The sequence below is a fragment of the Trichoplusia ni genome, chromosome 9 (genome assembly GCF_003590095.1).
Source record: "Trichoplusia ni isolate ovarian cell line Hi5 chromosome 9, tn1, whole genome shotgun sequence".
NCBI lineage: Eukaryota > Metazoa > Arthropoda > Insecta > Lepidoptera > Noctuidae > Trichoplusia > Trichoplusia ni.
In genome coordinates, this window is record NC_039486.1 from 13,003,126 (window position 1) to 13,026,879 (window position 23,754).

A 23,754-nucleotide genomic window follows, 5' to 3' on the forward strand; every position below is an offset into this window, starting at 1 on the left:
AGTGTGACCATGTATTCTACTTGAAATTCTACAATTCATGCCTTATTTCCTCGCTGTGACATTATTTTTTCCTTGTCTTAGCTCTCTGTGGCTGAGACATCCTTAAAGAAAAATGTGTCTCAAGTATTATGATGCACATAGCTAAATGATGAAATCTTTTCGCGTGGACCACCAGAATTTCACCTTATGCAAGGAAGATGAAATTGATTGTTTTTTTGTAATGGTAAATTAGTTACGTATTTAATTTTTTCCAAGATAAAGTGAAAAAAATAAAACTGGACACTCAGATCATATTTCACAGCTAAACTAGTTTCATACTACGATATTTAATATATTACTGATTTCAAAGAGCAGCCGTTATTTTTTATACGTATTTACAGAAAAAAAATTTACATTCCTGGTTTCATTAACGTGTTTTTTTTTTGTTCGGTGTAAAACCGCTGCCATTTGATCTCATAAGCTATCTAAGCCTTAAAAGACGAAAACATCTTTCTTTTTGTTAAAAATAATTTGTTTACCAGTTGTACACTATTCGGCCGTTTGAAAAAAATAGTTCAGTGATTTAAATTAAAACGCAAAAGATACTATTTTGGTAAAATAGTCATTCAATGATCACATTTAAATTGACACATAGTCTAGGGCTGTTATATTTATTGTTCAAAATGTTGCTCACTTCACCATAGAACTAAATTCAGATAATGAATTTACTATGAAATATTAAACAAAAGAGTATAGGAAAGAGATAAATTTATTTGCGTGTATGATTTATTTAATATTTTAAAATAATGCACACTCAAAATAAGATTCACTCTTCATTTGATCACTAAATTTCTTGATATTTCACATCAAATAATCATCTCAGTCTCTTCTAGTATTTTCATTGTTATTAATTTAAGGGTTTCGCTAACAAAATATGTTTTTTTTTTTAATATTTCATTAAGTTTCATGGTTAGTTGTAAATTGTGATGACGATATAAATATAGGTTGGTAGGTTTGTGAAGTGAACACACTAAACTTGGTAAAACAAAAAAGTTTGATTGTGACAATATACATGACTGAAAAACGCAACAGCTGTCAGTGTCAACAAAAACAATATATCTGTCCTAGTCTTTCTTTCGAAAAGTAAATCGTGCCATCTCTTACTTCACAGTTCACGTTCATTCTGGAGAAAGTATCGTAATTATTGTGTATGGCCTACCATCACACATTTATTTTGTTTTGAATAGCGATTCGCTTTTGTTTTAGTTAATTTGAATTGTAGTTTATCGAGTTCGGATATTTATGAAGTGGTTACGATGGATAATGTCTACATTCTCAACAATCTGAGGTAAGTTAACTTGCGAAATAAGTGCGTATGTCGCAACTTTGTTCTCTGCAACGTATCTAAACATTATGTAGGTACCTGACCTACTATTTTTTACATCTTTCATGAAGCGTTATTATCAAATAAAGCATTAATACTCAACTGCCCATTCCGTGTTACATTACCTACACAAATAAAAGCTGAAATCCATACATAAAGAGAAAGCTAATTGTTTATTGTCTTTCGTTACGAAATTTTGTAGAAAGTAATATAAGTCTCGAAAACTGTGGAACTGGCCTGAATAATGATTTTGAAGTCAGGACTTTTAGAATAAAACTTGATTAGAATAATTTTACGTAGGACTATTAATAGCTTTCCCAGTCCAGGCCTAAACCATCCCAATTAAAAAAAAAAATGAATGAGAACTAACCTAGTCATGAGTATTGTTTCTTTTAATGTTGCTATTGGACATTGAAAATCCCTAAGATGACTGATTGAAAAGCTTGGTAGAATTAAGGACCTAAAACTACCACCTACTGTTATAAAGATGCACCTATACCCCTTGTACTGCACTTTAACAATTCCATGACTTTAGTAATGTTACTTCAAGAATTGTTGGTATTTCCCTCATATTGTCTATGATCTGTTGTCTCTACTCTCACTATCAGAGTAAAGATGAAAAAGAATTAAATGCACATTCAAAGTTGGTTAGCAACAAATTTACAATTGTTTTCTCTATATGCTTTAGATTTATTTTTGCTGACAATGTTGTTAATACAAAAAATCTAATCTGACTCAAGTAAAAAAGTGGATATATGCACATTTATCAAAGCAATATGGCACACTGAGATTTTTAAAAATATTATTTGTTGTAATAAACAAGTTTAGTAATTAAATACGTTAAAAGAATAAAACATAGTAACAAAAAAAAAACATATTCAAATAGACTGTCTACTTGTATTAATTATTAAGTTAGCATAAAAAGCTTTGCATTTAATTAAATGAGCAAGCAATTCAACATTATTATTTAAATAAAACGGCTTTCAATACAGACTTGTAAATTAAAAATATGACAAAGACATTAGCTTTATTAATTAAAATTTCTTTTAATTCTTTGTTGATTATTTAATTAAGTATTCTGATTCTGAAAAGAAGGTATGTACAAACATGTGTGTAGCAGGTATAAGATATAGATAGCTTTTGAACAATATTAATTTAGCTTGAAAAAACTTTTTATACAATCATGACTACATTTACAATGTATATGTTGTTATTTCCTTGTTCTAAATATAAAATGAATAAAAAAATCCAAACGCATTTTCAGAGTTAATATTTAGATTCAAAATGATAAACCTAAACTTTGCTACTATCAGCATTGTGACAGGCCTCCCTCATTAAAGAGTGGAGATAGAGAATCAGGGAACCCTTTTTATGTCCCCGTTTTGTCTTTCATCATAACACATACAAGCAAGCTATGCACAACATCCATATGATGTATGACCATTACAAGCCAAAGTTCAAAACTGGTAGCTAATCAGTCGACGTCACCACAGCGATCGTCCCTGAGGGGAGCTACTCAGTTGCGTGCTCGCTTGCGATCAGTGCGCGCGCGGAATCGGCGCGAGACGCGCGTGTTAACAATCGTATTCACACATTTATCTGCTTCTTTGTGACGTACGAATGACCAACTGAGTTTCTTAGTTTAAATAAAACCCATTGTGTTTTGTTCAAAATGAAAGTGGACAAAGAATCGTGCCTTCCGGGGCCAGTGGACACTAAGCCCATTATCTCCGACAGGAAAGGGAGTTTAAAGGTGACCATCACCCCGGCGCAGCACAAGACCCTCACTCATCTACCGAAGAGGCCGCCGGTGGACTTGGCGTTCACGGACCTTACCTACAAGGTGCAGGAGGGAAGAAAAAGCAGTAAGTTTTTAATTTCATTGTCTTTCGTAAACAGTAAAAGCAAAAAGATGACAAGGAAGCGCTTAGGAAGGCCTTTGCCCAAGTATTTGAAAATTGCCACACAGAAAAGTATTAAACAAAAGCAGACCCTACATTTAACTTGGATTCTAGAAATAGAATAACTTTTATTATTTATTTCATTCAAGTAAACATCATTCAAGTAAATATCGTTAATTATTTAAAAGAACATTGATAACGAATGTTTCTAACGATGTCTAAATCATTAATTATGTTTGTGTTAATGAGGTGATCTATACCTATGACCTCAATGATTATATTTCCTTAAAGTCCAAGAAGACGATTGACTTTTGTATTAATTAAATCTGTATTAATTAAACTATAAATAGTTTTTGTCAGTTATGTTCAAGGTTTAGAAAAAACAAAAAGAACCGAATTTAAATTCTTTTAAAAGTTATAATCTGATTCTATCGTAAACAAGTTGGGCACATAATGTTTTCACATTTGCTATTGTTATAAATTGTGATAAATAAGATCTGAATGTGTGTCACAACGGCTCTGAAGACGAGAAAGATAATAAAAAGGCAAGGAACGATAATAAAGCTGACTAACTGAATACAAACTGTATTGTTATCCACGTGTGGTGAAGATGCTACAGTTTACAGACGATAACTTACCGACATTACAGCGGAGGGGTGCATAAAATATTATCTTTATCGATTAAGCAGTTTTAATGATATCAGCTCTATATAAGTCCTATATCAAGCATTCCACTAATTCATACACTAAACTTGTAGGTAGTGTAAGAACTGACCACAGATTCTGATGACGTTTTAAAACAAATCTAAATGATCCAAATCCACTATATTTGCTCAAATGCTGGTTGAATGTTGTTTAGTGAGCAACAAGTGTAGTCAGTGCTTACCCGAAATAAGACGAAAATAAGTAGCGAATACAAAATTTAATGAAGAAAAGTTAATTTGAGTAAAAATACAACTGCCTTAAATCTAAAAACATATATCTGATACTGTGTGATAGCAAATATCTCCTACACGCAACATGCTTGACATACATACGATTCGGCTTGACCCCATGCAACGTCTCTCCTTATGTAATTCATTAGAAAAATCACCAACTCTCGATTATGATATTAGAAAGTGCCAAATATTTCTTCAATTCATATTCAATGTTCCCAGCAAACCTACAATATAAACGGCATCAGGTTTTATTGTTCATACAAAACCCCGAGTAAACAACTCTTGTTTATCAGATTCTTATTGTATTAAACTGGTAGTATCAAAACACCATCGTAATAACATTATTTTTAAACTTGAACATCTAGAATTCTGTTATGACTTTCAAACTACTCCTTAACATAATAAATCAGGTAATACCAAATCCAAACAAATAATACCGGTATTCAATGATTATGTACTTGTTCAACTTGATGTGACAAAATCTTTACTGTGAATTATAAAACAAACTATAAACGAATTATATGACAAAAAATATGTATGCGTTGGGTATAACCAATTATGTTCCAACTCACATTTCTTTGTTTAATATGTCGATGCATTGTTGTACCACGGGCGAAATTTCAATGTTCCTATTTTATGGTTCCCCATAATTATAATTACCAAGTATAAGAGGCAATTTATCTAGTCTTCATAAGCCAGATGTTTTAGTGTTCAGACCGATTGCGTACCAAAGGAACCCATTGTTATAATTCTGTTTCCTCATTTCCTGCTACGTTGCTTCACCATGAAGCCGACATCCACCGATTACCCGAAAGTTATCTGTTCGACATTAAAAATACAGTATATTTTTATATTAAATACACTTTAAACCTTATCAATATTCAAACCGTAAATCATTATTGAGTTTCGTATAAACCTTTTGCCCAATATTTCATCCCATGTCAGTTTGTGTTTTTAGCAAACTTGGCAGAAATATTGCGATGCGTTTTGTGGACTTTATTTTGGGACACGAGCCAAATCCTTGCGTCCGAGGACATGATTTCAATTTGTGGAGACTGTCTACAAACACTTTAACAAAGTAACTATAATCGCAGTTATGTCTGGTTGTCGAGGTGTAGTATCCTACTTCATCCAAGGTTAGACTCAGTAACAGTAGTTAGATGACTTTGCTTCATCACCAGTAATTATACACTTGGTATTTTGTCGCAATCCTTCCTACACGTGATTTCTTTCGAAACAACGTCACGGCGCGTGATTATGCTAATTTAAAAAACTATATTATTATGGTAGTTTTTTGGTCATTGTATATTTAGTCCCCGCACAAGAGCTCTGTGTAGTGGTAATTAGGGCACTTATATATACGTTTCCGGCTCATAGACCCGATGATAATACCTCAATGTTTGATACAAAACAAAAAAAGTAACACAAAGAGGCAGCAGTGTTTTTGTCTCAAATTGTGTCAAAATTCGCGAATCTAACGGGTAAACTGATCGTTACTAATCTGAGAGGTGAAAGTACGCTTGGAGAGTTTGATTATCTTTTTTTAGAAAACTCTGTTTGAAAGTGTTTACAGTATTTCATCCAATAACTCATGTACTGTTCACTGTTCACCACAAAAAGCTTTGGCTATATTACCCTTAATTTTCTCTTCTATATTTTTCATTTCACGCAAATTTCATTTTATGACTTCTTATTCATCCGTGGAGGAGCTCGTGGCTAAGCTATAACTGCGTAAGTGATTCGATCACAGGTTAAGCTATGCTTGACGCGGTTGGTCCGTAGATGGGTGACCATCTTTGTCATAACGAGTTCCTCCGTGTTTCGGAAGGCACGTTAAATTGTGGGTCCCGGCTGTTATTCCTACATCTTTGACAGTCGTTACAGGTAGTCAGAAGCTTGAAAAAGTCTGACAGCCAGTCTAACCAAGGGGTATCGTGTTGCCCAGGTAACTGGGTTGAGGAGGTCAGATAGGCAGTCGCTCCTTGTAAAACACTGGTACTTAGCTGAAACCGGTTGGACTGGTAGCCGACCCCAACATAGTTGGGAAAAGGCTAGGCCAATGAAATGACTTCTTATTCATCCATGTTTTCTGCCATCACTATATTGTGTTTGCCTAGAATTTTCCTACAAGAACTGCGTATTTTATCTTCATATTGTAATGTCCAATAGATGGGCATCAAGTAGGCCGGCAGACTTGTAGTTTATTAATGAAACGGATAAGGAAACACTCATTCGTACGTATAGGTAGGCGTCCACAAACAATTTACTTCTTCCGCTGTAATTGGTTATGGTCGGTCGTATGTCTCTGTTGTTATGTACTCGTATCATCTGTAACATTGCTTTGGACTATTGCATTCTTGTTCTTTGTATTATTTATGGGCAGAGTAACTTCATATCTTTGTTTGGTTTATATTATGTTTAGGTTTACTCCAATTATTCCTTTTGTATTTTTGATTTTACATCTGTAAGTCTAACTTATATTATATTTAATATTGTGCAGGACATTTTCGTCTTTTTGAAGTACGTATATGGTATTAAAACATATTTTCGTGTTAAATATGTGACTCACTTGTCTGACGAGAGAGCAATATAGTCGATATCATCAAATTTTATCACTGATCTTGATAACATTTCTGATGTCTAACAACAGTTACTGTCAAGTCCTTTATTACTCATGAATCATAAAAAATAAGTGATTCATTATTAGTTTTAAATTTTACTTAATTTAAAATTCAGGCTTTTAAAATAGGCTGTAAATTATGAATGCTTTATATACTCTTTAAAGATCAGAAGGACATGAAACCGGCAGTGCGAATGCCCTCAAAATAATTAATTTTGATAAATACAGAATTTATCAATGTCATCTACATCTACCAAGTATGTATTAATTATCATCTTGATTGATAAATTATCGCTAATTTGCTGTTGCTAGTGCCCAAATAAAATTACTCTTGTTTTTCTACAGATTGACCTTTATTTTTTATCTTTTCTAAGCTTGTGCTTGAAAATAATAAGTCATGTAAAAATAGTTTTTTCCTATAATGCTCAGTTTAAATATTAGTCAATCAAACAATAAGATGTATGAAAAATGCGGCTTTTTCGGAATTTTCGATTCATGAAATGATAACTCAACTGACGTTAGTTACTGGTAGAGCATCTCTACTTTTCTACGTCATAGGCACATTCTCACTTCTAATTATTATTTAAGGGTAGCACAATACAATATCGTTTAGGCCTCCCGAAGAATTTACCAATCGACAAACGTATCACATTTTGAAAGTCAAATAGTCACACACTAAGATATAATTGACATTAATACCTTAATCTTTTGATAAGAACAGGTAATGCTTATCGTATAGTCAAGGCACGAATTGAGAAACGAATACTTTTTAATTATCCACTCTGTTTGATAACATATTTACGATGATTCTATACTTGCGAACCTACTGTGATTATGCTATAGATATTTATTATAGGTAATTTTCCTAGCGGAAAATCTGTAAAACAATTTTTAAATTGTTTTTCTGAATTTTCTTTTATTTCATCACCGTCTTTTAACTGATTTCGAAGATATCTTTTGTTTTCATTGATTATTATAATATCTTTTATTTCAGAAAAGAGTACAAATTGTATTAGATTCAGCGTAAAATATTAGTAATGTCAGCAAGTTAGGTAGGTCCTAACATATTCACATCGGCTGCTGTTTAAATAAATTACCATAGGATCGCTATAAGGACATGTTATTTATCTATAGGTATATAGAACTAGATGGGCAGTTAACTCAGATAGGGAAAACCCGTAACACGTAACAGCGAATAAATGATCATCGCGTTGAGTAGTTGCGAAAGAAGCGAGATGCCGCTCTGCGAAGCGTATTTTGTCTCGCTTCGACAACTGCAGCAGCCCCACTTTAAAGAGGTGGCAATACTAATAGTACTGAAAAATATTTTCCAATAATTTCTTAATGTTATTTGGGTTGTAATGTGTGAGTCGTTTTTAAGGTATGAAATGGCTCAGTTATGATTTACGATCGGGATTTTAATTATCTAATTGTTACTTAGTAGAAAGATATTTTGTTGTAAGATAACCTAAATTATTCGTAGTTATGTTACCTCATAAATAAGGTTTTCTTTAACATTACACATTTACATAGAATATAATTGGATACAATGTTATGAATAACTTTAGCCCAAAGTGCCCTTTTGTGCCTTTTATGCCTATTGTAGAGCCTATTTTCCTGTTTTTCAATTATTTTTTTCTTATATTTATCACTGGCGTCTAATTAGATACCAGTTTATGGGCTTTTTTACGATTATTATAGAAGTTAAAACATGCAAAAAAACTGTTTTCGTTTAGCTATTTATCAAGCTACTCGGGAAATGATTGATAAACTTTACACAGATAAATGTATGCTCTTTTAATTTTCGTTAATTTAGTCGTACAAGGGACATTATAATCTGCGTTTTATAACAATACAAGAGTATATTAAAGTATTAGCAAACAAAAAATAACGGCCTTGCTAGAATAAGCGATCTCTATAATCTTGGTGACCTTTTAGTATTCAAATTTAAAGCATGACATTTTTGTATAGTCAAACGTACATATACCTACTAAAACTAAGGCGGAAAATGAAAAGATAAATAATAATAATCACAATCATTTATCAAAGTTTTTGAATAAGAGTAAAGAAAAAATCGCAAGACCCTGGCCATCAATATTATAAAAAGATGAAGGTGAAGTAAATGTCAAGTTTTAAGGAAAAGGTAAATAAGCAGGACATTTATAAGAAGTTGATCTGATATTTAACTGTAATTGTAAACTTCACCTTTACTTAACAATAAGCAGGAAGAAATTAAAACACTGAAATGATAAAATCGCCAAGTTTGGAAAGCAATTTTATGCTTCATCGTACATTTTGTTGTAAGGGGTAGAGAAAGTATTTTTTGTTTATTAAGTTATTTATTGACATCATCATATGATATTCTCAATAATAATTATTATATGAACAGTTTTTAACAATTTTCTTTGACGAAAACATTAAAATATCCCGTTCGAGGCCCCGTTTGAAGATTAAATGGTAGGCAGAGATATAGGATGAATAACAGCGTACAGTAGCTTCTAAACTAGATTACAATTCTAAAGCATGTTCTTTTATTTGTTGTTATATGCTACTGTAATTATAGACGTAGATAGGTTTTTTTTATTTAACTATTACTAATAACAATCGTAATTAGTTTAGCAATAATTATTTGTCGCAATTGTTGTATGTTGTTCTACTTGTGATGACCTTAAAACATAAATCGTGTTAAATACTTTGTTGTTTATTTTTATTATAATACTGTTTTGGACCTTGAAACCTTTTTGTTGATATATCTCTCCATCGAAGCGCATAATGAGTATATACTTTTGTATTTTAACGTCTGTTCCTACTGTTCTTAGTGATAATTCCACCTAAAAATACATTTCTGCCCGGCTTATGTGTTGTACATTTAAAAGAAAACATAACTTTGGGACCTGCATTTCATATAGATATCCATTTATAAATTGCAATAATAAATGTTAAACATTTCCATATCACGTTTCAAAGTAATCCTTTTATTCCGTAAGCATTAGATCAGCTGGGGCGGCTTTATAGATAACTTATCTAGTTGACATGTTTTGAAACGACCTCGATGGCCGTTATAGCTTATATCTCATTAATACGAAGTCGTTTATATAGAGTTACACGTTTATACTGTGGAAAATTGTTTAATGTTACATGTATTCATTCACATGGACTTGTGATTCCCTCGTGATATGCTTGTCTACGAGTTATCGACGCGTTACTGCACAGATAACTTTACTTAGAAAATACTATTTTTTTTAATAAAATACTTTTTGAATATACGTTTAGCACATTAAACATATAATACTTATCTAAATTGTGTTTCGTTTGTAGTTGCTGACTAAGAAAATGTTAAGCAGTCCTAATTCACCAACTTTAAAAACCATTTGTAGAGAATGAAGTTTTCAGTGTTAATTTATTCGTTAGTTATAGTTAATGAAATAAACACGCATTAAGTGGCAAACAATAGTATAATGTAAATACGTCATTGTTAATTTAGACATATAAATTAAGAACAATGAAAATGTTTGTATTTTTTAGATAGAAATAGATTTTGTTTTTACTGTTGCTATTTTTATATTGATTATCCACAAACATAAATTTGAATATATAAACATTTTTTCTTAAAACATACATAAACTAGTCAAATAATTTGCTTTGTAAGTATTTTTCCAGTCTCGAACCAAAATTATAGACAAATAACAAAGAAGTATGTATTTTATTACAAATGCCAATTAGCAGCAAAGGAGTGATGACTTTGCATGCCACTAAGCTATGATAACGTGTTATAAATACTTGTAAGTATGCATTTGACCCTTGTACTTGCAAGGCACAATTAAATTGTTGTAAGCTATTACTTACGACGGTTGCTATAAAGGCATACTTCTTATTGAAGGTTTTGTAAGGAAATCACTTGGTGAAACGTACGTAGATAGGTATAACTGTATTTCTATGCTGCAACTGTGTCATTCAACTGTAATTTACGTTCGGTTACTTTGTTCAAAAGCCTTTCGACATTACAGCAAATGTTTATTATACTTCGTTAGCTAAGAGATATCGTGCTTGTGCGTAGATGTTTTAGTTGCAAATGATAGGTTTAATAAAGCATGTTTCTTAATCCAGTAATCAAAGGATGTCTTTAAAAGTATTTTGCCTTTTTCTCCAACTAAACTTTTCTTTTGCGAAGTATTGTAGAAATTACTAACTTTTTATTACGCATAGTATCCGTTTTTAATTGAAAGATGTAATTATCTACAAGATCCTATAAGTGTTTGGTTCAATAACACAGGGCATGGTATGCAACAATACAATCGATAGTGTACAATCTAAAGCCCATATGGGATGCGGACTTGGCCAAAGGATGAGTAATGTTTGAGGTGACAAAGGATTGTGAGTAAGTACTTGTATGTAGCGCGTGTAAACCTGACTATTTGTATTCAAGCTACGTTTACTTCTAACATTTGTAGTCTACCTAAGAATTTATTTTAAACAAACGGTTTGTTTAAGAGGATAATTAAAACAGCTTTAAATTTTGGTAAACCAATTTTTTACTACCAACATTTTCAAAATACAATAGATCATTTTTAAAATTAATAATATAAATATGTTACCACGACTTAAAACCGTGGTCAGCGAATGCTGAGAAAGAAAATTAATCCTTTTAGACTTCCGTCAAAGGCATTGATAAATTAATTCTCAGTAATCGACGTGGCATTGTAGTGTCAGAGGCGGAAAATTGTTCCCATCCGACCCTTGCTTGCTTGTCCTTGTCAAACCTTTATTATACTTATCATAAGAAACTGATCAGAAGTTTGATTTGATTCATTCCTTATTTGTTATTATGAATTATTTTAAGTATTGAAAGATTTTTCTACCGAATACTGTGATTGGGTGATTGGGGGATTAAGTCTCATACTGCCTCTCTCACAGAAAGGCATTATAAGATTGTTGAGTTGTTTTTATTCATTTATGATATTTAAATTAGGTAATAATCATTTAAACGACTATTAAAATAGCAGAATGGGGCCAGAGATTTAACTAAATTCGTAGCATTATCGACCGGAAGGTCGTCATTCAACATTCAACATTATCTTCAATAACATTTGATAATTCATGGCTGTTTAAAAAAAACATAAATTGCCAAATCAATTCATTGCACGGCGCAAGATGTAAGAGTACTTTTAGAATAAGCAAAACCGGTCAGGTGTCCTAATGGTGTTAATTCGTATTTAACTCGTATTAACCCTACTACTAAGCACATTTGCAATATTTAACATTCTTCGAAGAAAACTGCCGACGGCTTGCAATTATCGGTGTATCACTCAAAACTAGATAACATTTGATCATAGAGGATTTTGCCTTAGACATAATTAAATATATATTTCTGGTATAATAGTTCATATATGTAATGAATTTCGTAAAATAAAATATAAACAATAAAATAAATCACATACAATCAAGACGAATGTTCTCTTGACATGATTTGGTGAACGTTGCATGATAATTTCTCTTTTCACAAGTAATCGAGAAAGTATGTTCTCAAGAAGCACAACCTAGAGGTAATTTAATAACTGATTCTTTAAGTGTGAAATGATTATTATCAATGTGTCGTCTTTGTACGGCATAAATAATGAACGCAAATACAGTTAGGATAATTTGAATTTCAAATTTTGTCGAATAAGTTGATTGATCTATGATTTACTTAGGGAACACAAATAATTAACAATGAATTTATTGTATAAAATCAATAAATGATAACTCATTTCCAAATCATTGAGCAGGCTCTATAGTATATATGGAAAGAGGCTTATGCCCAAAAGTGAACTGCGATAGGCAGCTGATTTAAGAGGTGATGGTGATTTAAAGCTTACAGGAAGCGTTGGAATTTAAATACCATGATATTTCCAGTTGACCAAAAGAATATTTAATACAGAAAAATAACATATTTTTTTGTACTACACTCAGGTCTGTGAACCGTACAAAATGTGACCTTTGAGCTGCCATTTTTGTTGATTATCAACTTGCCTGTAATTACTTAAACATTGAGGGGCGTAGTTTTATTTTATTGTTTGAGATTTGTACTACAAAGTATATTAATTTATAGGTATCTTCCTGAAGTTAATATCTGCATACTGACAGGCGTCGATTTAAGCTGAATACAACAAAAAATGACATTTATTTTGCGAATAGAAAATTTATAGATAGTCATGAGAAACGATGTGGTATTCGAAACAAGATTTATACAGGTATAAATAAATTGTCATATTAAGTTAAAGAAACTGTAAACTGATTGCAACATTATGTAGATATTTTATACTTTTAAATAAATCACAAAGAAAGATTAATCATTTACATTTCTGCGGATAACTTCGGACTTTAATTAATGATTTTCACGGTCCACCTTAATTTAAAATATAAATTGATTTATTTCTTTCTTTTTGTAGATGTGAAGACGATTCTCAAGTCGGTCTCTGGCCGGCTTCGATCCGGTGAGCTGACGGCTATCATGGGACCGTCTGGTGCCGGCAAGTCCACGCTCTTGAACATTCTCACAGGATACAAGTAAGTTATTGTATTAAATACATACTAAAATCAACTGGTCATTAAGGCATTAACTTTTAAAAGCGGTTTTCTTTATTGTTTCTTGCATAATCGTGAAGATTGTTGCCAGTTCCGTTTTTGCATGAAAAGAGTCATATTTCCTGATAGTTACAGGCTGAATATCTTATCAAAGCAACGAATTTAATATGTTGAAATAAGAATATTCGTCTAATTGACAGGTGGATATAACATATAATTTTTGTATAAGAAAAACCACCAAAAAGTTAAGTAATTACAATAATTCTTCGTTAGTGTAACCAGTTTTGGTGGGTTTCTGCCACGCGTAGTGATTGTCACATAAGATAGAATGTCTTGCGAATAAATAGAATGTTCTGTTTAATTGATTACAACGCACATTGCCTACGGTGTCGCAAATTGTTTACGAGGCTCATTTTACGACGGGATCTTATTACAAAATGGCGTAATGCTCATGAAATCTAGATTTTAATTTGCTTGCGTATCAGTAAATGTTTAGGTGTTTACTTAGGTAGGACTAGTACTAACAATATGAGATAAAGGCGATAGAAGATTTAATTATTTTTCTGTAGTTTAGGAACAATTTCTACTTTTCTTAAAGCCATTCAAATATTTTTTGTCTGTAAACAGAATTTCACTTGTCTTACTTTCACTCGAAGCTATCCGAACTCAGAACAATTTAAAACAGTAGTAGTAAGTCCATATTTCAATAACTATACGCATATTTCTGACTAAGAAAAAACATTAACCACCAGATTATTTACATTTTAGGTTCTTTGAGATGGTTTTTAACATTTCATTCGTTGCCTAGCAACATATATGTGGGTATATTATGATATCTTGATGATATCAGTATACACTCGTACCTTAATATAAAACTCATCACGTACATATTACGTAAATTCCTACCTTACGTCAGTTGTACTAAATAGTGTATGTTCTCATGTAGGTACTTGCTATAGTCATATTTGTGATGTCCTAGTGTCACCGTCTTCGCGTCTCGCGAAGTTAACTTGCGACATCCAAGTTACGCAATTTGAACGCAAGCAAACTATGTCGGTATAACTTTGTGCTATTCATCATCATATATAAATTATCCTCAGCCTTTCTCTACATTCGTTGAAATATATTACACGCAAAATATGTATTAATCTTGCTTCGTGGTTTAAATATAAGTATAACTAGATACTGCGTTTATTTGAAGGTTTTTGTCATCGAAACACAGGATATCGAATAAAAAAAAACCTTTTTATCAAGTTGTGTTCAATGATAACTATAAGGCCAATGTATGCAAATATTTTTTCACCACAAAAACTTATTTAACGTTTAGAATAATATTTATTAATGATTTAAACATAATACTATGTCCATTTTCTATAACTTACATCGAAGAAATCCTCACAAAGTTGTATCAGAAATACGTTTTTTACCTTCGTAAGTAAGAAACTGGTTTGATTTAATAACTTGTTCAGCTTTATATCGTGTTTAAGACTTATAATTGGGTACGTCATTTGTATCTTGTGACATTGCTTGGTTGTTCAATGTCAGCGTAAGAATGGTCAAAGGGCTGGTAAACAAATATTTTTGATACGGAAGCTGCTCTCCAAACAGATATAAGTAAATATTGTTCTTTCTTTGCAATTCTTTCAACATACACACTGGTTATACAACGTGTTTCGTCGAGGCCTCTAAACTTTGAAATCCATAATTATCTCAATGTATCCAAGTTTAGCTATCAAGTAACAAAAAAAAACTACGTTTATAAAATTGGATGAGTTTATTGAATGAATAGATTCATTTTCATGTACAAAATTGTTCATGGCCAACAATTTGTAGAAGCTAGTCTGGGGTCTGTTAAAACACATAAATGTATATGAAAGAAAATACACGAATCGGTGCATTTGCATATATATAATATGTATATATATAAGATACCACAGTACAAAACACAACATTGCTAATCTTTTACAAATATTAGTCGTAGCTATACATAATAGTTCTTAGTAAATCTTTACCTTGAAAGCCTATCTCAATTTTTAGTTATCTCATTAATCCTTTTGCTATTTTGATTAAATAATGCTAGAAATATATTATGTTATTGACGTAGGTTTCTATAAAGAATAAACAATGCAGTAATTAGTCTGCTAATTTAATAAATTGTTTTCTTGTATTTTAAATTCCTACGTTACCTTACGACGTACGTATTTATTTTAAATAACAAGAACCAGTTATATTTTTTTACACAATTTATGTCGTGCTCTTGTAATACAAAAATTTACGCGAAAACGATACGTAATATTTTTTTTACTATTCATTAATCACGAAAACAATAATTAATATGTTCTTGAACATTGTTTACGGGTCACTCTGTTAACTATATCGTTGGTAGTACAATACCTACTAAAACATAAAGAAAATAATTCCTGGATCATAGATTAGATAATATTCTATAAAATTTAAAGTAATAAAATAATGACCTAGTTATCGTTAAATTCAGACCTGGAGTAATTAGTAATCCATGGAATAAAACAAATAATTGTTTTCACATCGCAACCGGATTTGTTTATCACGGCAAGCGTTGTAAGTGGGTCGAGCGTCCGACCACTACGCTACCATTTACGCAGTTCTTGTACTATTGCGATCATTTTTTTGTGAAGTAAAGAGTGATCTACTATCTATTTCTAAGAATTTTGTACTAAGTTAGCTTGTTTGTTTCTTATTTATATCAACGTTTGTAAGGAATTGCTAAACAATTACGGGTCGGGACCGCAAACACAGCAAAGATAAAGCTCGAATCTAGCTAATTTTTTAAAAAAAAGATACCATCCTAAAGTACTTGTTGAAAATCCAAGTGTGATTGTAACAGAATGGTATCGTTTTATAGTATAGTCCAGACTCCAGTCACAAATTATGATGTGTCAACAACTGGCCCCTATCATAATGATTTCTTTATTAGTATTGATAACTCGAGTAACGGCATCTAGTCGTTCCTAGTAACATCAAATTCTCTTAATTGATCTTGAAATAAAAGGATCGTCCAAAATAGATATTCACATAATAATATATTATGTTTTAAGCCAAACCGGAATAGTCATCGATTGTTTGACGTCATAAAGCATTATAGCTTTCAAGGCTTTATTTTTATATTTGGAAATAATTGTAACATTTGTTTTAGAAAGCAGCTTCGTTTAACGATGCAGATCTATAGATCAAAAATTAAAAGATAAGAGGCCTACGTTAGGAGACAACGTCAATAAACTAAAAAGTATAACTAAAATAATCATATGAAATCTGTAGTCAAATCACACTTTTACCTTCGTAGAACTTCATCCTCTCCTCTAAAAAACTAATTTTGCTGTGCCCGACAGGGTCCATAATTGTTTCTCTTAATTTTGCCCACCAGCTTTGTACACATTATGGAATGCAATAAAGTTATTGATTGATTGAACTGTAGAACGATTTGGATGTAATTTGCTTTTTCTAGCTAGTAAGACAGGTCATTCAACTCTGGGTCAGACAAACTCATGTAGATTATTCTGGGAAAGAGTACCAAGAGCGTAAATAGTTTTCCGAACTCGGCATTAAGTAACATCAACTGTAGCTCAAGTCACTTATCAAGATGCTTAAGGTTATATGCAATTTTCGTAGTGTAACATAAGAAAAAAAAAATATAGAAACACGTGTACCATATACCTACACGTGTAAAAATATTTCGGCTTATAAAATTTTCAATAACTGTAAATTTTCCAAGTATTTTATTGCATTTTTATTTACAATCCTTAACAACTTATGAGTGCGTTGTGAGGATGATAATGTTCAATTACTTCGAGCGACGCAATTTTTGCGATATTGGAAGCACTCTTTGAGATTAAATCATAATATTATTTTTATATCAATCTTTTAGGTAGGCTATCGTAACTTTGTTGATACATAGTCTGTTACTACGAAAAAGACGCGTTACGGCTTACTTATGAAGGTTTTATAGCTTTCATAAATGGTCTTTCAAGTTTTATGAATTACAATTGTAATAATTTCTGGTCTCATATTTTAAGTTTTTGCCGACAGATTTAAATATATACTAAAATGATTTATTTTGTTATCTTTTGGAAGGTTAATTAGCTAAATAAACTTACTAAAAACTGCATTCCGGTTTAGCAGTGGTTTTATTTCGATCTTTTTGCTGTCCCTCTGATGCTGTTGTGAAGGCCAGTTTTACCCTGTCCGGTTAAGAACTTAGGACAAAGACCTAACAAAGGTGTCAATGAATCCTCAAAATGAATACCTACATTAAAAAATAAAACTAATTTGTTGCCATGCGACTGCAGGGCAACACCACCAAATATAAATTCTCTATTAGCGTTTTAGATATAATGCCGCACGACAATAAAACGATGTGGTATGGAAATATGGAATAGAGGAGAGGTATATTAACAAACAACGTTTTTAAGGTATTCTGTAATCGGCTAGGTGTTGTATGACATTTATAACAATTGTTTTAAATACATATTTCGCGTGAATTCGTCATTTGTTTTCGGTCAACTTGCTTTGCGAGTTACGACCAGTTTTCAACATATTTTTTGCTTCAAGGAAAACGCAACAGGGTTTTTGGATTTTAAACAGTTTATAATTTATTCATGATAGTTTTTTGTATCTGATAAAAACTGTACACGCAGGACATACATGATATAGACATACAGTGACGCAAAGCAAATATTATATATATTTATGACTAGCTATTTCACTGATTTATATAGTAGCCAAAAAAAGTGCTAAACCTGAGGTTCAAAATATTGTTAGCTAATTTTCGATCAGAAACAGCAGCTAAGATGATAGTGTTAGTGAACAAACTTAACTCATTTTTATTGATTATTTAATTGTTTAAGTATCTACATGGCATTGGTTACTATGTACGGATACTGGGTAACGATGTCAAGTATAAATGATCGATCCGGAGCTTATTTTCTATTCTATTCAAGGACATAGAAGCAACTACTGTATTAAATTAATATGTTTTTGTAAAACATAACTATAAAACGCTATAATCGCCATGGATAAGTCTTAAACATTTCGTGTGGAAGGTATAATTTACACTAAGAAATAGATCTGCAAATTTTTCTCATTGCCGTACAAAAACGATAACCTTTTTTTGATTTTAAGTACCATCAACATTAAATAATTATGTTAAATTTGTTATGAAATGGTACTCTAATCAAAACTTAATAACGTTCAAATATATTGTACAAAATACTACTAAAATCAGAACCATGTCTCATTTGTGTGTTGCAATATTTGTATAAGAATTTATGCCTCCGAAGAATATAATGAAGCATGCACATATTTTGGAGGTCATGCAACTTTTATACGACGAAGGTGACATAGAGTCATGTTCTTTAATGCAAGGTTTTTCGTTAATGAGTTGAATTCAAAAAATGGTCCTTTAAAATGTAGATATAATTTGCAATACAGTATGGCAAACTCTTACCTAATAAGGCTACCAAGAAGAACCGCTAAAATTGTAAATTATGTACAGTGTAGAAATAAACTCAAGTTGAATGAAACTTAAAACAAACTAACCTGCCCCATCTTCCTCAGGACCTCAGGCATGGAAGGTAGTATCACAGTGAACGGCATGGAGCGCAACCTGTCGAGTTTCCGTAAGCTGTCGTGCTACATCATGCAGGACAACCAGCTGCACGGCAATCTCACCGTAGAGGAAGCCATGGCGGTGGCCACCGCCTTGAAGCTACCGAGTGCGACCACCACCGCGGATAAAGAGGAAGTGGTATGTAAAGAATTAAAATTGCATTCTCATTTGTGCACCATTTTTTTTACACTCGATCATAAGGCACAATTTGTTATTGCGATAGTCGTACATGAATCTCATAGCCCTTCGTTAAGTTAAAGCTGAAAGTTAGTTTTATTTCACAGGAGTACAGTCCTCCATATTCACGGCTATGGTGAATGTAAAAAGTTGAAATTATGAGTAATTCGTATTAATTAGATAACTAATTCTCTTAGTTGAAAGTTTATCATAATACTAAAAACCCCTTCGGTTTTTAATAGAAATCTTCGAATAATAATATTACAAAATCCTACAGATCCAAGAAATCCTCGAAACCCTGGGCCTCTCGGAGCACCACAAGACAATGACATCAAATCTCTCAGGAGGGCAGAAGAAGCGTCTCTCAATAGCCTTGGAACTCGTAAACAACCCTCCCATCATGTTCTTCGATGAGCCCACTTCGGGCTTGGACAGTTCCTCTTGCTTCCAATGTATATCGCTGCTGAAGACCCTGGCCAGAGGCGGCAGAACCATTATCTGTACCATCCACCAGCCTTCTGCCAGATTGTTCGAGATGTTCGACCATTTGTATACTTTGGCTGATGGACAGTGTGTCTACCAAGGCAGCACAGGAAGACTTGGTAAGATATTTTGCTTAATGTGGGAATATAAGAGTAAAATATACTTTAGTCAATGTAATACATTGCAAGAACTTTTTTAATAGCTGCTGATTGACAGGATTTATTTGGTCTGACCAAGGTTGACATGTTTATTTAAAGTGAAGGATTTACATTATCGAATAAAATATGTGTTTGTTGCCGTTGAGATATTAACAGCAATCCGTTGTTTATAATAATAAATCATGTCACTGACATTCCGGTTAAATAACCACAATATTATTGCCTAAATAAATACTTAAGTTATTTAAATTTAATGCAAAATAGTTGTGAGGACTTTTACCGAATAAAATTCCAGGACAAAATAACATCAGATCCTTTTTGCCTATCTAGACACGTGTTAACCGTGTTAAACTAAATTCCAATTATCTTTAGTTCCATTATCACCAGCTATTTCGAATATAACTATAATCGTACTTTGTTAACAGTTGAATGGCTGGGCAGCCTCAACCTGCAGTGTCCGTCGTACCACAACCCGGCTTCGTTCATCATTGAAGTTTCGTGCGGAGAGTACGGCGACAACACTGGCAAGCTGGTGCGCGCTATTAATAATGGACAAAACGATATTAGGTGAGTTGGTGTAGTTCAAGTATGGACGAACGTTTTGATATATGCCTGCTTTCAAAAGTTTCAACCGACTCTGAAAGTTAATGAACATGTAATTCTTATAAAAATTAGGTTTAATAGTAGCCGTGCTCTGTCTAAACAGTTTTTAAGCTGTTGCCAATGGCAATTTTAGTTCAGCAAAATAACTGATTTCTTGGTTCCATCTAGATTGTCGTTTAGCGGATTTTACACGTCTGGATCTCCACTATATGATTGAGACTTCTAGTCTCACTGAAGCTATCAGCTTGGGCTAATCTGACCTCCAAAGACCTTTCTACATGACAAGAATACCTTACAAGGTTAATTCAATTAAAATTACACTTATATTTTCCTTTCAGAAACGGCGTACCCTTCCCCGATAGCAAAGTGCCCGACTACAACAACAAGCAAGCTATGGAAGAGTCGCTCAGCAAGGAATGGAACAAGAACGACCTCGCCCAAGTACAGGAGAAGTTTAAGGATAACGGAACGAATAACGGAAATGGAAACCTCCAGAATGGAATCTTGCAGTATGCTGCTAGTGAAATTGCCAAAGGTAAGGTTATGTACTTAAAAGTGAGGGCCCATTAAGTATGGGACTTTTTTTCTTGGCTTAAGAATACCAAGCTATTGGAGATTATAACGATCTGTCATCTCCATAACCTTACCCTTACATGAAGTGGGAAATAATTAGCATAGTAAATGCTTATCGACTATGAATGTCGATCAAATATTGTTCGACCCCTAAAAACTATTAGAGACCTTTACGAAATAAACAAAATGAAGATTTCCTATAATTCATACTTACAGCTAATAGCTTAACTGATTGAAGAAGTGATATTCGTCATTAAATTAAATTTAGAACGGTTCTTATTATCATTAGGTTTTTTTTTTTAATGCCGATTATCTCATATTTTTTTTAATAAGATTTTTTATCGAGTATCCAATTGAAATCATTATCAATGTTATCATAGTTAACGGGTGATCATAAAAACATACTTAATAACCTCGACACGGAGTGTGACGTCATTTATACATATTCAATACTTCCGGAAGCGCATGATCAAGAATAAATGGATAGACAGAACTTGAATTAATTATTTTCCGCGTCTTCATACTGGCCTTACGTAATTAATATAATGTCGTAATTATAAAGTTCGCACGCAAGTTAACAGTTGACAACAGACCCGTGTAACTGGATTAACAATGGAAGATACGTTAATCAGATGTCTATCATTAATAACGCTTTTTATTGTTTACTTGTCTTGTAAAGGATAGTATTTTAGATTACTGCAATTTAGTCACACTTGACATTAGTCATATTATTATTACCTCATTGATTTATCTGATAAAAAAAACACAGCAGTTAGATAAAAATTTCGCATTACTCACTAAAAACCATCAAATATTTATAGCTTTAACATAATTATGAATGTCATGCGCTTGTCTGGTTGATAACAAAGATCAGAGGTAACGCGTTGCATCCTGTTTGTTGCACTCTCTAATCAATTTCATAATAACTTGATAGCGGTTTTACTAGATGATAATTCTTAGCTTTAGAATTCCTCTCAAATGTAAAATGAAAATTATTTTGATCCCTTAAAAAAGTAATAGGCTTGCAACTAATTAAGTGGGTTCTTGATACTACTTATAAGACTCGGTAACCATTTATTCAGGACCTACTTGACGGAAAGACAGATATTATTTAATTCGAGTATGTATATCGAGGCCTATGTCCAGCAGTGGACTGCGATAGGCTGATGATGATGATGATGTATATCCAAAGAACTAGCTGATCAATAAGTACTAAAGCTGATTTAAAATGACACACATTATTAGATGACTATACCAAATTCCAAACGGCTATGTTGACCATGTAAAATATTGTTGAAAAGATTAAACAATTACTGTGGATGGTTTACTTATTCGTGGTGGAGATACATAATGCGTTTTTGTGGCGGACTTTACGTATTTCTTTTTGTAAATATAACATTAAAGTTTACCTTATTGTCCATTGTCTTGCGCGAATTTTTATTTTGCCACTGACCGCGGCCTTTTCAAATAACAGAATATACAATGTAAGTCTAGCTATGTTTTAATAGAAACGAAAATGTAATTTTAATACATCTCTGAGATAAATGACTCATTTAGGCCCAATATACTGTCAATAAGCTTGATTAATTAACACATTCCTCTCCGGTTTGTGAAACTCTTTATTTTCCTTGAATACTATCATTATATTGATAAAGCGATATCAAGGTATTATTTTGTCATATATCAAATTATTCTGTCAACAATAAGTTTAACTCTATCTTGCAACAATTCCAGTAATAGAGTGAGTCATACTTACTAGGAAACAAAAATATTGTGATAAGTAAGTACGTAAATTGGGAGTACAAAGAGGTATATATTATGGTACAAAGTCCCCATACCCCTCGACGTTTGGTTATAATAAAGGTTGCACAACTACGGTACACCGATAGCAGACTGTTTGAATAATACACAGTATGAACTATGACCGTATGTTTTAACTGAATCACATAATTATGCTTTAGATTAAATTATTACTCACTATTAGTGCAGTTTCTATGTTATGTTCTAGAATAATGGTAATCATATCCAGCATCAAGCATTGTACTGTTTATGATCACTTAATAATTTATTGCAATTAAAGTATAACCAAGTTTTATGAAATCTTCCTCATACTAATACTTGTAATAATTTGTTTAGTCTGTTTCGAAGTAACTGTCGGAAATATACACAAACATGTCACATAGAAAGGTATGGAAGAAGAAGACATGTTGCGCCGACCCCAAGTAAAAATAAAAAATATTTTTAAGAAAATTTACTAGGAATTAGTCTTTGTAGTGCCAAAATAGTTATAGATACAGATTTTTTATGCATACTATCGCGTCACCACTTAATTATAATTCGCTAACATTTTTTGCACTACAGGCAACAAGTAACGGACTTTGGTCTTAATCGTTTATTAAATTACTTAAGATTATCTGCGCTATACATAATACGACATATAGGATGTAAATACGTGCTTGCTTCATGGTGTGACGCCTTGACATTTAACCCTGTGTTGTCTTGAAGGCTATGTATATCTTTGTTTTCTTTTATTGTATCTTGTAGAGCTCATTCTATAGAGATATATTTATTTCTCGCCACGTCCTCAGCCTTAAACTTGGCGAGCAATATAATAATGCTGTTAATGCGCTTCAAATATTGAAGTACAAACTGCGTAAATATGTGAACTTTTTATTGTATTGTATGTTTGTAATCATACTTCCTTCTTGTTTGATAAACAAGACTCCCTGAGTC

The 23,754-nt window shown here is 32.3% G+C and overlaps 1 protein-coding gene across 2 annotated transcripts in view; it reads left to right on the forward strand.

Annotated features, from left to right (window-relative positions):
• The first annotated feature begins 1,146 nt into the window (after window positions 1–1,146).
• The window catches only part of LOC113497233 (ATP-binding cassette sub-family G member 4), a 28,433-nt gene continuing 5,825 nt past the window's right edge, over window positions 1,147–23,754 (forward strand). The window contains exons 1-7 of one of the 2 annotated variants that reach the window (XM_026876693.1): window positions 1,147–1,327; window positions 3,101–3,228; window positions 13,251–13,368; window positions 18,976–19,165; window positions 19,482–19,806; window positions 20,271–20,412; window positions 20,787–20,983. In XM_026876693.1, the coding sequence (XP_026732494.1) occupies window positions 1,296–1,327; window positions 3,101–3,228; window positions 13,251–13,368; window positions 18,976–19,165; window positions 19,482–19,806; window positions 20,271–20,412; window positions 20,787–20,983 (1,132 nt within the window). In that variant the 5' untranslated portion in view covers window positions 1,147–1,295. Of the gene's footprint in view, window positions 1,328–2,881; window positions 3,229–13,250; window positions 13,369–18,975; window positions 19,166–19,481; window positions 19,807–20,270; window positions 20,413–20,786; window positions 20,984–23,754 lie in introns of those variants that run through there. The other variant, XM_026876691.1, reaches the window with a different exon arrangement.